The sequence below is a fragment of the Schistocerca gregaria genome, chromosome 1 (genome assembly GCF_023897955.1).
Source record: "Schistocerca gregaria isolate iqSchGreg1 chromosome 1, iqSchGreg1.2, whole genome shotgun sequence".
In the NCBI taxonomy this organism is placed as follows: domain Eukaryota; kingdom Metazoa; phylum Arthropoda; class Insecta; order Orthoptera; family Acrididae; genus Schistocerca; species Schistocerca gregaria.
Genome location: NC_064920.1, coordinates 751,640,203 through 751,657,812, shown reverse-complemented (window position 1 = coordinate 751,657,812; position 17,610 = coordinate 751,640,203). Strand labels below are relative to the sequence as shown.

Here is a 17,610-nt window from a genome sequence, read left to right as displayed (position 1 = left end):
TTCATGCAGACAGACAGCTTGTTGGTTGTCATGTCCATGTAGTAATTACCCTCCCAATTTTGTACAAAAACACATCTCCTGTGCCTTATCTTTCCAGCCACCCAACAGCTCCACACTGTCTGGCCAAAGAGGAACAGTCCCCTTGTGACTCAGTACCACCCAAGACTGGAGCAACAACCATATGCTCCACCATGGTTTCGCCTACCTCTCATCATGCCCTGAAATGAGAAATGCCCTACCCACTATCCTTCTCACACCTCCCACAATGGTACTCCACTGCCCACAGAACCTACCCAACATTTTCATCCATCTCTACACAACCCCCACTCCCAACCCCTTGCCTCATGGCTCATATCCCTGTAACAAATCTAGATGCAAGACCCGTCCCATACATCCTCCCACCACCAGCTACTCCAGTCTGGTCACAAACATCATCTATTCCATCAAAAGCAGGGCTACCTGTGAAACCAGTCATGTGGTCTAGAAGCCAAGCCGCAAACACAGTGCTGCATTCTATGTGGGCATGACAAACAACATGCCATCAACCTGTATGAATGCCCACAACACAATCCCTGCTCCCAGTCCCTTACCTCATGGCTCATATCCCTGTAACAGACCTAGACTGTCTCATACATCCTCCCACTACCAACTACTCCAGTCCAGTCACTAACATCACCAACCCCTCAAAGGCAGGCTACCGGTGGAACCAGTTGTGTGGTCTACAAGCTAAGCTGCAACCACTGTGCTGCATTCTATGTAGGTATGACAACCAACAAGCTGTTTGCCCGCATGAATGGCCACTGACAAACTGTAGCCAAGAAACAACTGGATCACCCTGCTGCTGAGCATGCCGTCCAACATGACATTCTTCATTTCGATGACTGCTTCACTGCCTGTGCGATCTGGATGCTTCCCATTAACATAAGCTTTTCTGAACTGCACAGGTGAGAACTCTTCCTGCAATATAGCCTATGTTCCCAAAGCCCTCCCAGCCTCAACCTTCATTAGTCATTGTCCTTACCCATCTAGCCCCTTCCCCGTTCCCATTACAGCATTAGACAGTCCTCTATTCCACCAATGCACCCAGTCTCCTTCTCCGTTACCCCTGCTCTCTCCCTTGCCCTCCGTCTAACCTCCCAACTGCACCTAGCTGTCATACTCTCCACATCATCCCTGTATCACTCGTACTAGCACTACTTTACAGTACCTCTCACCTATCCTGCTACCACTCCCTGGACCAGCCTGTTCCTAATCCCTACCCGACTGCCGCTCCCATGACGTGCTGCTGCTCATAGTCTGGCTTCAGCTGCCAGAGACTGTGGTCATGTGTGTGAGCTGCATTTGAGTGTGCTCGCATGTGCCTGTGTGTGTGTGTGTGTGTGTGTGTGTGTGTGTGTGTGGGCGTGTATGTCTGTTTGTTGTCTACTTTTGACAAAGGCCTCGTTGGCAGAAAGCTCATTTTTGAGTCTTTTTGTTGTGCCTATCTGCGATTCAGCGTCTCCACTATATAGAATGTATGATCAGTATTATGACTGATATAGCAGTACAGGTTGTTACATCATAAAGAAATGTTAAGAAGTGAAAAGAAAAGATTTAGTCAGAGCTAAAAAAGTAAGATCCTAAAAATAAGTTGCAATAATACTCGCATCTGTAAATAGAATTTGACCCAAAATGTGAAGAAAATTAACAATAAGTTTATAACAAAAGGGATAAGCAGACAGAATACAGCAATCTGAGTGATATGTATTTCGATATTTTCATTCATATGGTACAGGAAATAATAGAGACATGAACACGTAAAACACAGCCATCTGGCCACATGAATTTTTTGGAAAATGCTGCAAAGCATGTAAGTGCAGTTAGTTTTAGATCAATTGATGTGCAAGATCTCTCCGATGTGTTGAAAAAGACAGCATCAGTAGTAATATTTACTGATTGAGTACAGCAATGTTATAATATGTATCATTTCACCTAGCAGAACTACTGAAACATGTAGTGAATGCACACATTCTGGAAGATCAGTACCCATGTAAACTGAAGTATATAGAAGTTACCCCATTTCATAACAAAAATCTCCTCTCAATTTGTGACAGTTACAGACCTGTGTCAATAGTTCCACTGATACCAAAAGTAATTGAAGATGTACCAAATAAACAAATTGTAATCACTTTGAAGATAAAAAGATGTTCATTAATAGTCAGTTTGGTTTCAGATTATGAATGTGTATAGTTAATGTCATTTCTGACACAGTGCATCCAAGTAAATAGATAGCAGAACATGGGTTTAGGACAGATTTTTGAGTTTTCAAAAGTTTCTGACACTGTGTACCACAAGATGTTATTAAATAAACTGCAGTTTTATAGCCGTACTGAAAATGCTGTTGTATTAGCAAAATATTTAAGTAGTAGAATGCAGAGATTGTTGTAAATGGTACAGAGTCTGGGTATTTGTCAGTGCATGCAACCATCCCTCAAGGTTCAGGACTAGTACCAGTCTTATTATTATCATCATTATTTAAATTGATGACTTGTCATACACCATAATGGGACCATATACATGAAGTTATTTGTCACTGATCCAGCTGTCTGCATAACATCAAAAATAATAGAGATATTGAAATATGAGATGGATGGATTGGTGATACTGAGAAAGGTTTGTGTAATGCAAATTCCCTCTGTCTAAATCAAGATACAGCACAGGACCTAAATATGATGTATAACCATAACAAACAATTTGAACAGGAATTAAGTGCTGTAAATTTTTTTTGGACAGCAATTGATTCCAAACTGCCTTGAGATAATCACACAAATAAAGTAGTATATAAAATTAGTAAAGGTATATTTGCCCTATTTTTAGCATGGCATCCATATCCCTTTGAAGACCTAACTAGTGTCAGAAAACTAAAGATTATGACTCTCACATCATTATCTAGCTTGCTGTGTGTAATGTAAATCAAGGAGAACTATCGTAAACACCAGAAGTATGATATGTGTTGTAAGTACAATATCAGAAACAAATATGACCTCGAATCATTCCACTGTAAATAAATTAAAAAAAAGAGGCATTTTACAAACAAATGAACTAACTTCTTCAATGTCTTAGCCTAGTTTATAAATGAGCTACTAGATCGATAATTCTAAAGAAAAAACAAAGATTTTCTATTAAACTGGGTCCTTATGAAGTTGCTGAGTTTATAATTGAGGCCAAGAAAATGGTATGATTGTAACAAGTGTTTGTTATTGAACTAGTTGCATTAGGATGTGATTAATCAGTGAGAAGTAACGTAAGTCATACTTTACTTTTGTGTTGTAAATGCCTTGTAAATATTTATATCTCTAATATACTGATATAGGTAATGCCTCAACAATTAATAACTTGTTGTGTATGTGTGTACCTTAACTTTATTTTTGAGTAGTATATGCCTTGTAAATATTTATTCTGATATATATTGATATTTGTAATGCTAAAACTATTAATAATTTGTTGTGTATGTGTGTATCCTAACTGTACTCTCCCTTACAATGCCTCAAATGATTTCAAAGATATGTAAAATGATAATAAAATTCGGTTCAATATGATGCCTCAGATGACCTCTAGGATCTGTATAATTCAATATGCAATAGTTATGCATCAACAAATGTGATTCCTGTTGATCCTCTTTCTCAATAAAATGATTGAACATGTAGAGAAAATAAAATCATTTCACAATACAGCTTACAATGATTTTTAGTGCTATTAATATTCTAGTTTCCTTACTTTGGAGTAAGTATAAATGTTATGAATACATTCCTTATGAAATATAACAACAGCAAAATGTCCATGCAGTTTAATGTTTAATATCATCAAGCAGCTCTATATCTACAAGACATTTTATGAGAGATCAAAGCACTTACAGATTCATATGATGTATTCTCCAGCAAAAGAAAAAAGGCATACTTACATTGACAGTACTTAAGGGAGCAGGAGTCCATTTTTCATCTTTCAACAGCTCCCTCTGTTTAGTGATCTTCTCACGTGAGTATTGGTAGTATTCGAAGTTATACTTTATCTGCACACAATACATAACATGTTTTTTTCTTCTAACTAACATTCAGCTAAAATTCTACTTAGAGGACAGGATTGGCATTCCAGTTAATGAGAGTTACACAGATACAGATGCAGCATTTTGCAGCCCTACTGCATTGGTTACTGTACAACTAAGAAGCAGACAGGCTAAAGCAGACACATAATGATGCTGCAAGTAATAGTGTATTGTCAGTTGTGTTATTCATAATTCAGTATTTAATAACCTTTTCATGTAAACATTAATGCTGCAGTGGAGCCCAAAAATTTTATTTATTTGCTTTTAATTATAAATGACCTATCCCTAACTATACACTGCATTTAACGTTTTTGTACAGCCACCTACACCACTAACAAATCAGATACTGGTTCATTTACATAAGAGTTAGTTAAAGATACATGTATACTGTTTGTATTCCCAGACTTCCACAGTAAAGCAGATAACTCAACACATATCAAAGGCTCTGTGTGGCATACCATTTCTAAAATACCACCAACAAACAGTTTTTACTATGTTACCCCTCTTTACAATTTTGTTGACCAGAGAAAATGTATTTTATTGATGAGAAGTTTTAATTAAATACACATGACCAGCATTACACTATTACCTGCAAACTGGAAAACCATTCTCTGACAGAGATGAGTATCTAGGCAACCTGAAGAAACGGCTATTGTTGCGTCTTTCCATGCAGAGGAGGAACCCTATGAAGAACTTACATTAAGTGCCGACAGAGGAATTGGCTTTGAAATGAGAAGTGCATCACCAGTTTTTTCATCCACCTGTGCATACACTGAAGGACACTTCAGGCACGAGAAGTTGTATTTGATCTGTAGACGTTAGTAAATCATGAGGAAAAGATAGTGACAACTTGAGAATCTACACTTCACATCTTTGTCATCAATATTTGTGTATGTTACATCTTTTACATTTGCAGGTTTTATATACAACAAAGCAGGGGAGAAAAGAGAGAACTATGAATTGCATCAATATTGTGTATCATAATCACTTGAATCATAACTTTGGTGCTGCAATGCCTGTGACAGATTTACATTATTCAGCCTTTATCTAAATTTGAAAATAATTTGTTAATCACACCACATCAAAAACACACAAAACTTTCAGTAAAAAATGCTACAAAAATATGAATTTAAAAACAGAGCACATTTCTGATTATTTCACTACCTGTGTTTGAAGTAAAAGATTGCAGTTTCCCACTCTTTTCCAGCAATTACAGGTCAATTCTTTTCTGCAGCACGAGTCACTGATCTAGAGAGCTAAATATCTCATTGTTTCATTGTATGTTCTCCCAAGTTAGATTATGTCTTTAAGTGGAGGAACACAAATGTAGAAAAATAATGGGTTGGTAAGTGTAACAAAATAGAAATAGAACTATACAGTACACAAAGACTGTAAAGCCTGGTTCCACTGTGTAGTATGTAACTACTGAAGCATGATGCTTTTTGCACAAAATGCCATAGTCATTATAAAGAAAGATAGGACAAAACAGCTCAGTTACAAAAATTGTTTTTGACTATTCACTTGCAAACAATTACCCTCAGGCTGTGAGGTACATAATCATGAGTGACATGTCAAATGAATATGGCATAGCCAATTTGGTAGACTGGGTTACTACTTATTAATTGATGTTCTTCATATTCATACAAAAATATAAAGTATTTGGACTAATATCAATTTACGGGAAAGATTTACATGTTATAGGTGAATAGTGGATGCAGAACATGAAACATTATAGTCTATATCATTCATTATTCACCCATTACTTTTTACAAGAAGTGATGGAAATTAAAATCTGAAATGAAAGAAAAGCAGGACTGGAAAAAAGTAGTGAAAATGTCTATGGAAATATTAAGGTAATCAATATTTCATGACTTTATTATTCAATATTTGAACATATAAAGTATAACTGGAATTAAGAATTTTAATGGACTAGTTATAAACCTGATGATTTAAAAGGAAAAAGATGGAAGAAAATGGAAGGAAAACAGAAAAGCTGTAAGAAACAAACACTAAATGTTTTTTCTCTTCCTCTGGCAATGAAGATCTGACACAACAAATAAATTAAACTAAGAAACAACATCAACTGGAAAAAATAGGTTGCTTCTCAGCAGATAGAGGAGGCACTGAGCTGCAGATAGGCACAAAGAAGAAGCATGCTGTTTGCATGTAGCTCTTGGACTAAGTCCTTTTGTTACTATTCTCTGTTAGTTTCCTTTGTTACTATTTTCTCTTCTGATAAAGGATATAGTCCAATAGCCGAATAAATAAAACATTTTTTTTTTTTTCGTTGTGCCTGTCTGTGACTCAACATTTCCTCTATGTAGTGAGTAGCAATATATCATTTCCAATTGTTGTTATTCCATCCAGGATTTTCCATTGTTTAAACTAAGAAATGAGCTCTTTACTATATGCATTAGAATGTTCATATACTAAAAACTGATATTTTCCTTGTCTTTCATTCCAAAAATTGGTTTCAAATGAGATTTATGAAGTTCTCGATTTAAAGAAGATAAGTTCAGAGACCACCTTAATTTCCACACAGCACATTTTGTAGATGGGCAGACATTTGTAACGGCCTTGACAAATGTCTGCTTGTGTCTGTGTATGTGCAGATGGATATGTTGTGTGTGTGCCAGTGTATACCTGTCCTTTTTTCCCCCTAAGGTAAGTCTTTCCGCTCCCGGGATTGGAATGACTCCTTACGCTCTCCCTTAAAACCCACATCCTTTCGTCTTTCCCTCTCCTTCCCTCTTTCCTAATGAAGCAACTGTTGGTTGCGAAATCTTGAATTTTGTGTGTATGTTTGTGTGTCTATCAACCTACCAGTGCTTTCGTTTGGTAAGTCACATCATCTTTGTTTTTAGATACATTTACTTAATTCCTCATTTTGTGACACACTTTTTACATTGACTTTTCCTTTGGCTGCTTCTTCTCTGTCACAAATCTCTTCTTTCCTTCTGCTGTTGATCTCTAGTTTTTATCTGATCTATGTTTCTAGTTTCAGTCCCTCAATGTCTTCCCTCTATTTTGGGGACTATTTCCTCACCACTTATTATTCCACAAGTACTCACTGCTCAACAATTATGAGCATGTAATTTTCTTTGTTATTAACAATATTATGGAAACAAAAGTTGCAGACTCATCATTTAGTGGAGATTCTGAGTCACAAATAGGCACAACAAAAAGACTGTCACAAATGTCGCTTTTGGCCAGGAAGGTCTTCATCAAAACTAGATGACTTGCATTTACGTGAGTGTGCATGTCTCTGTCTGTAATCTATTTTTGATGAAGGCCTTATGAGCCAAAAGCTCTATTTGTGACAGTATTTTTGTCATGCCTATCAGTGACTCAGCATCTGTGCTATATGGTGAGTGGCCACTTTTCTTTTGATAATATTGTTACATTCCATTCTGGATTTTCCACTGTTTGATTTCTTTAGTTTTATTTTCTTCTTGTATTGTCTGCTCCTTGGTTTGAGATCCTTAGATGCTTTCTGGCATAATACTTCCCTGCCATTTTCTAAGTAAAAATCGGAAACTCTCAACCAATGTGCCACAGTCTACTTTAAAATACACTCAGTCATTTTCATTAAAAGAAGACAGTAAGAAATTTGGAAGTATTCTTGACAGGGAGACGCCAGTAAAAAAGAATTTACAAGAATTGGAACAGAAATTTACATTCACTCCCAACAACAAAATGATTCAAGAAAGTATAAGAGAAATTATAAAGCACTTCCATGAACTACATGGGGATTGCATCTATAACAGAACAAAAGAAAAGAAATTAGGATTGAGGGTTGGGAAGTAAGAGAAGGCAAGTGAAACAAATGCTACACAGATAAGTACGAAGTTAACAGCTTACAAGGATTACAATCACATTTTTAGTTGCACTACTTTGAAGTTAAAAGATAATTAATTTAAAACTGACACTATCCAAAGAGTATATACAACAAAGTAAATTAAGTTATGCTATAATGCTTGTTTATAAATAGACAATGAAAATATCTCTTCAGATTTATGTTTTGCGTATTTTTATACAAACTTGAGCATTCCACTGATCTGTAATTACCACAGTAGAAAAGTCACAACAGCAGATGCACAAGAACACAATAATTCTCCATATTTATTTTTCCACAGGGTTGGACAAAATAATATGAACACCCTCTCTATATGGCCTCATTTTTGGAGGTTATTTTTTGACTTAGCTCTAGCATGATGACTTTGTCTTCTGTTTATATTAAATATCTTTCGAAGCATTCTAGTCTATAAGTACAGCTGTCATTGTCTTGAGGTCATGATGACCTATGTACTGTGTTAGTTGGTGTAGTTATGATCTCAGTCATGGATCTGCTTTGGGTATCTAGATCTATTGTTTACTGATTACATGAAGTTCAGTCATTAGATGAAAACATTTAGGGAAAATTATATGTACAAAGCACAGAAAAAGACGACAAAATAAACCTTATGGCACTAGGGTATTAATGAGAATCATTGCCTGTAGAAAGAAGTTGCCTACCACAAATATGACAGTGAATCTTTATATTTACTCATGGAAAACACATAAATAAAATAAATGTGACATATACACAGAAGGTGCTTCAGTGACGTAAGGAAGGAGTACGAAATCTAGGCTACCAATCAACAAAACATTTAATGTGACCAGACATATCTATCATCTTCACACTACTGCCTTAGAAAGTCTTTTTAACACTATTGCTTTAGTAAGCTTACCAAATGGATAAATGATTGATCAATATATGTAACATCACATACAACTAGTGCGGCTGCCTAAAATGGGAACAGAGCCACTGTGACTGACCTTAGTAACTATGTGAAGTAGACAGAATAAAAGTTCAACCACTAGTGGTCTCTGTCTCATTTAACTGTTATTCAACTGTCTCTACAACTGGGCTACACAGTGCCAGTAGTGTACTGTGTGTTTATTGCAGTAACTCTTGAACTTGTGGTTAGCAGAAGATCTTGCCTACATAGAATTTTGCTAACAAAATACATGTTAACCAGCTCTTCATGCTGCAATTTAGTCCTTCTACTATGAAGTAACCTCCAAATAGTTTCTATTGTGACCTTGATGAAGATTCTTTCATGAACAGTTTCTGCTTCATTCATGGACTAGTTATTTGCTTATTTATGTTAATTAAGGTTGTGGCTTAAAATGAGAGTTACAAGATTGGCAATGAGAAGCTTGCAATTTTCATTCAACACGTGTTACCATGGGCACCACAGTTCTTAAGCTGTAGCAAGGGCAGCACCAAAACTTGATCAAGTACTTAACACAAACACAGGAAAAATAGCAGCAACAGCTAAACCAAAAACAACAGCATCAGGACTTACTCAAATGCTTAACTAGTTAGAAGAAACAAGGGCTAAAACTGAACTGCGAGTAGCAGCGGCATCAACAGGTGCTGCCAACCACCCTGGTATTTCAGCCATTTAATGAGGATCACAAAGACAAATAAGTATGTCAAAAATATTTCACACTGCATTTTCAAGCAATTGATGTCAAATGTCCAGATTATCAATGGACCTTTTGCTGTCTACAAACCCGCAGCTATATTTCTAGGTCAAACTTAGCTCCATTGTTTGATCTGCTGGAATTACCACAGTGTGATGTATTAGCTTTATTGTTGGAGTATTTTTCCAACAAAATACATGAGGTAGCAGCAAGGCTAGAATTTTTACATCACAATTCAGATGCTTTAAATTATGCAGTTAGGATTGAGGAATTGCAGGGGTGAGTAAAAAATGTAAATTCACATGTGCATTTGGTAAATAATACATGGAACATTTAATTTGTGTTGTAGTGAGTCGCTTAGCCCGGACAACGAGGAATGCATAACAAGCTCGAAGACAATCTGATCCTTTCCTAGCTGATGTGCTATGAAATGTATGCATATTTCAAATACAAGTGGAGCAACAAATTTTTTTATTGTCTTTGAAATTCCCAAAACTGCTCAGAGCCATGGTGATTCAGAGCACCACATTTCTGTAAGAGACTTTAAAATGGTAAAGAGTTTCCATTTCATGGTGGCCATCCAGTAATGTTCTCTACAGTTATGGACTAGTGCTAGGTATCGTTCCTGACACAAACACATGGTTTTCCAGTTGGATGGACTGTTCTTCCTTGCCATCTACATGAGACTGCAAGGGTTTATGTAAAGGTCACATTGTAGAAATATGCTGAAGTGTGGTGAGCACAAAGCAGTTGCCCCAACCGACGAAAATTAATAACATTTCCGGCAGTGGCTATGTATTAACACTGTACAAAATTTTGTTACATACAACAGTATAAAACATTCCAGTGACCTTTCTTTTCAGTACTGGCACATTAATCCCAGTCATTAACCAGTCCATGTACTTTAGTTTGGTCACCCACTTGATCGGTACAGTGTAACCAAACTTGTGGGCATACATCCACCATGAAGTGCCTCTTTGGAGTTGTGTGCAAATAATGGTCAGTTTTAATCAGGTATCTGAATCATTGTCTTTCTTTGTTTTGGCAGATTCGTTGGTCGAGACTATATTTGGCTTCATTGCATATTCTGCTTTTAGACTTTCTTTACATCATACATGCCTTAGTTTTTCAGTATCTTGTGCCAACACTGATACATTTCACATGCAATATGTGCCATTTTTTGAACCTGGTCTGGGGGAAGCAATTGACTTCCAGGCTCATGTTGTCTTAAAACCAACAGCAAATCCAAGATTTTTGCTAAGCCCCCCCCCCCCCCCCCTATTCCATTGGCTGTTTAGGATCAGATTAAGATTGAAGTCAATAAATTCGAATAACAACAGGTTTTGTCTCCAACCTGCTACAGTCAGTGGGATTCATCATTAATAGAGCTCAGGATAGCTGGGACTTTCCAGTTGCTTGGAGTCTTCAAGCAAACCATTAATTATCAGGTGGTCATGAATTCTTATACCTTACTTGGGTTGGGTCAGCTGTTTACTAAACTTTCATGAGATAAGCTATTCTCCAAAACTGACTTTGCAAAAATGTATTTTTAACTGCCTTCTAGCTAGGACTCACAGAAGCTTTCAGTTTTCTCTGTTCAGACTGTATCAATGTAACAGGTGCCCCCCCCCCCCACCCCCTCCACCCCATGGCTAATGCACCTGCAGTTTTGCAGAGGTGTGTGTGAGTTACTTTGATGATATTCTGATAATGGATCACACAATAGAGAAATGTTTGCGCAATCTGTATTTGGTTTTTGTAGGCCATATACAGAAAAGACTTGAGTGTAACTTTCCCAAATGTACCTCTTTCCAGCCTTTAGACCATTATTTAGGCTATGTACAGGCTATTTGGAATATGCCTGCACCTCAGTCTGTTAAGGATCTTCATGTATCTCTGGGAGGAGTGTACTACTATGACCAATTTATTCTCCAGGCAGCCTCCATAACCCACCTGCATAACTGCCTCCATAAAAAAGAAGTTCTCAATGGTCTGAAAAGTACAATCAGGACTTTCTTAAGTTAAAATCTGCCCTCCAATTAACACCCTGCCTTATGACTTAACAGCCCCACTTGCCACTGATGTTGGCCACAGATGGCTCCCCACACAGTGTCAGAGTGGTTCTGTCTCACATACGAGTATCAGATGATGGAATGGAGAGGTCAATCATGTTAACTTACTTCAGCTCAAGAGCATTAATCTCAGACTGAAAAAGGACTATTGGCCAACATTTATAGCAACAGTAAATTTTGCATTTTTTTTATATGGTCTCAAATTTCATTTTGTCACTGACCACAAACTGTCTGTGTAACTTTTTGAACCCAGAGTTAAACTTCCAGAGTATTTTGTGCATTTCATTCTTTATTGGGCTCTTTATTTGGCAAATTCACAATATTGCATGTGGTATTGCACATCTGCTCAGCTCTGTAGTGCAGATGTGCTACCCTGCTCTCCAGGTCTGAGTTCTGAATTTAATTGGCAAGAAACAGTTTCCCTTCAGTTATACAACCAGCTGGAGAAATTGCTTGATGAGTTCCGTATATGTTCCTGGGATGTTGCTACAGCATCTTGATGAGACCCACTTCTCCAATGAACCCTCCAATACGTCCAGTTAGAATGGTCTCCCAAGCTCTGCAATGCGGATGCACCTGGCCTTTGCTCTTTTGCTCTCTCTCTTTGCCTTTAAATATGTCTGCTGGTGTCTGTGTATGTATGGATGGATATGTGTGTGTGCGCGAGTATATACCTATCCTTTTTTCCCCCTAAGGTAAGTCTTTCCGCTCCCGGGATTGGAATGACTCCTTACCCTCTCCCTTAAAACCCACATCCTTTCATCTTTCCTTTTCCTTCCCTCTTTCCTGACGAAGCAGCCGTCAGTTGCGAAAGCTCGAAATTCTGTGTGTGTGTTAGTGTGTTTTATTCATTGTGCCTATCCACCGGCGCTTTCCGGGATTGGAATGACTCCTTACCCTCTCCCTTAAAACCCACATCCTTTTGTCTTTCCCTCTCCTTCACTCTTTCCTGAAGAAGCAACCGCCGGTTGCGAAAGATAGAAATTTTGTGTGTGTGTTTTATTTATTGTGCCTGTCTATTGGCACTTTCCCACTTGGTAAGTCTTGGAATCTTTGTTTTTGATATATATATATATATATATTCCAAGACTTACCAAGCGGGAAAGCGCCGGTAGATAGGCACAATGAATAAAACACACAAACACACACACAGAATTTCGAGCTTTCGCAACCAGCGGCTGCTTTGTCAGGAAAGAGGGAAGGAAAAGGAAAGATGAAAGGATGTGGGTTTTAAGGGAGAGGGTAAGGAGTCATTCCAATCCCAGGGGTGGAAAGACTTACCTTAGGGGGAAAAAAAGGATAGATCCATACTCGCGCACACACACACACACACACACACACACACACACACACACACACACACACACACACACACACAGATATCCATCCATACATACACAGACACAAGCAGACATATTTAAAGGCCAAGAGTATGGGCAGAGATGTAAATCGAGGCGGAAGTGTGGAGGCAAAGATGATGTTGAATGACAGGTGAGGTATGAGTGGCGGCAACTTAAAAATTAGCGGAGATTGAGGCCTGGTGGATAACGAGAAGAGAGGATATATTGAAGGGCAAGTTCCCATCTCCGGAGTTCGGATAGGTTAGTGTTGGTGGGAAGTATCCAGATAACTCAGACAGTGTAACACTGTGCCAAGGTGTGCTGGCCGTGCACCAAGGCATGTTTAGCCACAGGGTGATCCTCATTACCAACAAACACTGTCTGCCTGTGTCCATTCATGCGAATGTACAGTTTGTTGCTGGTCATTCCCACATAGAAAGCGTCACAGTGTAGGCAGGTCAGTTGGTAAATCACTTGGTTGCTTCCACATGTGGCTCTGCCTTTGATCGTGTACACCTTCCAGGTTACAGGACTGGAGTAGGTGGTGGTGGGAGGGTGCATAGGAAAGGTTCTACACCGAGGGCGGTTACAGGGGTAGGAGCCAGAGGGTAGGGAAGGTGGTTTCGGGATTTCATAGGGATGAACCAAGAGGTTACGAAGATTAGGTGGGCGGCGGAAAGACACTCTTGGTGGAGTGGGGAGGATTTAATGAAGGATGGATCTCATTTCGGGGCGGGATTTGAGGAAGTCGTATCCCTGCTGGAGAGCCACATTCAGAGTCTGATCCAGTCCCGGGAAGTATCCTGTCACAAGTGGGGCACTTTTGGGGTTCTTCTGTGAAAGGTTCTGGGTTTGAGGGGATGAGGAAGTGGCTCTGGTTATCTGCTTCTGTACCAGGTCGGGAGGGTAGTTGCGGGATGCGAAAGCTGTTTTCAGGTTGTTGGTGTAAGGGTCCAGGGATTCAGGACTGGAGAAGATTCGTTTGCCATGAAGGTCTAGGCTGTAGGGAAGGGACCGTTTGATATGGAATGGGTGGCAGCTGTCATAATGGAGGTACTGTTGCTTGTTGGTGGGTTTGATGTGCACGGATGTGTGAAGCTGGCCATTGGACAGATGGAGGTCAGCGTCAAGGAAAGTGGCATGGGATTTGGAGAAGGACCACGTGAATCTGATGGAACCAAAGGAGTTGAGGTTGGAGACGAAATTCTGGAGTTGTTCTTCACTGTGAGTCCAGATCATGAAGATGTCATCAATAAATCTGTACCAAACTTTGGGTTGGCAGGGTTGGGTAACCAAGAAGGCTTCCTCTAAGCGACCCATAAATAGGTTGGCATACGAGGGGGCCATCCTGGTACCCACGGCTGTTCCCTTTAATTGTTGGTATGTCTGGCCTTCAAAAGTGAAGAAGTTGTGGATCAGGATGAAGCTGGCTAAGGTGACGAGGAAAGAGGTTTTAGGTAGGGTGGCAGGTGATCGGCGTGAAAGGAAGTGCTCCATTGCAACGGGGCTCTGGACGTGCAGGATATTTGTGTATAGGGAAGTGGCATCAATGGGTACAAGGATGGTTTCCGGGGGTAACAGAATGGGTTATGATTCCAGGCGTTCGAGAAAGTGGTTGGTGTCTTTGATGAAGGATGGAAAACTGCATGTAATGGGTTGAAGGTGTTGATCTACGTAGGCGAGATACGTTCAGTGGGGGCTTGGTAACCAGCTACAATGGGGCGGCCAGGATGTTTGGGTTTGTGAATTTTAGGAAGTAGGTAGAAGGTAGGAGTGCGAGGTGTCGGTGGGGTCAGGAGTTTGATGGAGTCGGGTGAAAGGTTTTGTAGGGGGCCTAAGGTTCTGAGGATTCCTTGAAGCTCCGCCTGGACATCAGGAATGGGATTACCTTGGCAAACTTTGTATGTAGAGTTGTCTGAAAGCTGACACAGTCCCTCAGCCACATACTCCCGACGATCAAGTACAACGGTCGTGGAACCCTTGTCAGCCGGAAGAACGATGATGGATCGGTCAGCTTTCAGATCACGGATAGCCTGGGCTTCGGCTGTGGTGATGTTGGGAGTAGGATTAAGGTTTTTCAAGAAAGATTGAGAGGCAAGGCTGGAAGTGAGAAATTCCTGGAAGGTTTGGAGAGGGTGATTTTGAGGTAGAGGAGGTGGGTCCCACTGTGATGGAGGACGGAACTGTTCCAGGCAGGGTTCAATTTGGATAGTGTCTTGGGGAGTTGGATCATTAGGAGTGGGATCAGGATTATTTTTCTTCATGGCAAAGTGATATTTACAGCAGAGAGTACGAGTGTAGGACAGTAAATCTTTGACAAGGGCAGTTTGGTTGAACCTGGGAGTGGGGCTGAAGGTGAGGCCTTTGGATAGGACAGAGGATTCGGATAGGGAGAGAGGTTTGGAGGAAAGGTTAACTACTGAATTGGGGTGTTGTGGTTCCAGATTGTGCTGACTAGAATTTTGAGGTGTTGGGGGGAGTGGAGCTGGAAGTGGGAGATTGAGTAGATGGGAGAGACTGTGTCGGTGTGCAATGAGAGGAGGTTGAGGTTTGTTGGAAAGGTTGTGGAGGGTGAGTGAGTTGCCTTTCCGGAGGTGGGAAACCAGGAGATTGGATAGTTTTTTGATGTGGAGGGTGGCATGCTGTTCTAATTTGTGGTTGGCCTGTAGGAGGATGCTATGAATAGCCGGTGTGGATGTGGGAGAGGAAAGATTGAGGACTTTGATTTGGGATAGGAGTCGACGGGTGTGTTCATTGGCCGAGTCGATGTATAGGTGAAGGATTAGGCGGGTGAGGGCTATGGATTGTGCAGTTTGGAACTGGTATAAGGACCGATGGAAAGAAGGATTGCAGCCAGAGATGGGAACTTTAAGTGTGAGACCTTTGGGGGTAATGCCAAATGTCAGACAAGCCTGAGTAAATAAAATATAGGAGCGTAATCTGGTTAGGGTGAAGGCATGTTTGCGGAGGGAATGTAAATAAAATTTAATGGGGTCGTTGTAGGTATGTTGTGAGGTTGACATGGTATTAGAAGGTGGAAAGGGTAATATGAGGTTAAAGTAAAAATAAATAGAAATATATATAGAGAGAGATAAAGGTGTGAAAAAAGTCAAAAAAGTGTTGGTTTGAGATGAGCTAGTTGATCCTGTGCTGAACTTAGGATAGTGAACAACAATGGATGCAAAGGTTAGGTAGTTGTGTTGTCTCCAGAACAAGTTAAAGGGTGGGGAAATTCAGGAAAATTTCGAAAAAAAATTCTCGAATAAAGTTTCGAAAAAAATTTCCCGAAAAAAATCTCGAAAAAATTTTTTGATAAAAATCTCGAAAAAATGCGTGTAAATGTATTCAAAGGACTGGTCGTGTACTGGCAGGTTATGAGAATGAGGCTAACAATTGTTTGATGAAGAAATAATAACGTTTAAAACTGTGGGAAGCTGCTAAAGTTTCAAGTTTACAAACATATCGTGTAAACTCATGAATACTATTTCACAGCTTCAGTTGCTTTCACCCATTAAACAACCATCTCAGCTATTTCCAACAACTTTCGTTTTATTTCCATTCCCGTTTTTCCCACATAACTGATCATTTTTTAGTCCGTTCCAAGTTTACAAACATTTCGTGTAAACTCGTGAATACTATTTCACAGCTTCAGTTGCTTTCACCCATTAAACAACCATCTCAGCTATTTCCAACAACTTTCGTTTTATTTCCATTCCCGTATTTCCCACATAACCGATCATTTTTTAGCACGTGACTTACCAACTGACCTGCCTACACTGTGACGCTTTCTATGTGGGAATGAACAGCAACAAACTGTCCATTCGCATGAATGGACACAGGCAGACAGTGTTTGTTGGTAATGAGGATCAATCACACTGTGGCTAAACATGCCTTGGTGCATGGCCAGTACATCTTGGCACAGTGTTACACTGTCCGAGTTATCTGGATACTTCCCACCAACACCAACCTATCCGAACTCCGGAGATGGGAACTTGCCCTTCAATATATCCTCTTTTCTTGTTATCCACCAGGCCTCAATCTCTGCTAATTTCAAGTTGCCGCCACTCATACCTCACCTGTCATTCAACATCATCTTTGCCTCCACACATCCATATGTATGGATGTGTGTGTGTGTGTGTGTGTGTGTGTGTGTGTGTGTGTGTGTGCGTGCGTGCGCGCGCGAGTATATACCTATCCTCTTTTCCCCCTAAGGTAAGTCTTTCCACTCCCGGGATTGGAATGACTCCTTACCCTCTCCCTTAAAACCTACCTCCTTTCATCTTTCCTTTTCCTTCCCTCTTTCCTGACGAAGCAACCGCCGGTTGCGAACGCTCGAAATTTTGTGTGTGTGTTTGTGTGTTTTTTTTATTGTGCCTTTCTACCGGCACTTTCCCGCTTGGTGTGTATATATATATAAAATCAGCGGCACCAGCTTCATGTTTGGCAAGGTATGGTGCTGCTTACAGAATATGACAAACAGTGTCGTGCAGTGTACCATTGTCTCTGCAATTTTCTAGGTGCTTCAGCTCATGCATCGATCCCAATGGGGTATTTCTAGTGGTGAGCAACTAGCTTGGCCTAGTATGGAAGATGATTTTGCAACCAGATCCACCGCACTCATTCTCCCCATGGTCAATATCACAAT

At 39.9% G+C, this 17,610-nt stretch overlaps 1 protein-coding gene across 1 annotated transcript in view; it reads right to left on the bottom strand.

Annotated features, from left to right (window-relative positions):
- Positions 1–17,610, bottom strand: part of LOC126272881 (transient receptor potential cation channel subfamily A member 1) — a 217,185-nt gene that overhangs the window by 91,166 nt on the left and 108,409 nt on the right. Inside the window, exon 13 of the mRNA XM_049976161.1 lies at positions 4,780–4,890. Within this exon, the coding sequence (XP_049832118.1) occupies positions 4,780–4,890 (111 nt within the window). The remainder of the gene's footprint in view (positions 1–4,779; positions 4,891–17,610) is intronic.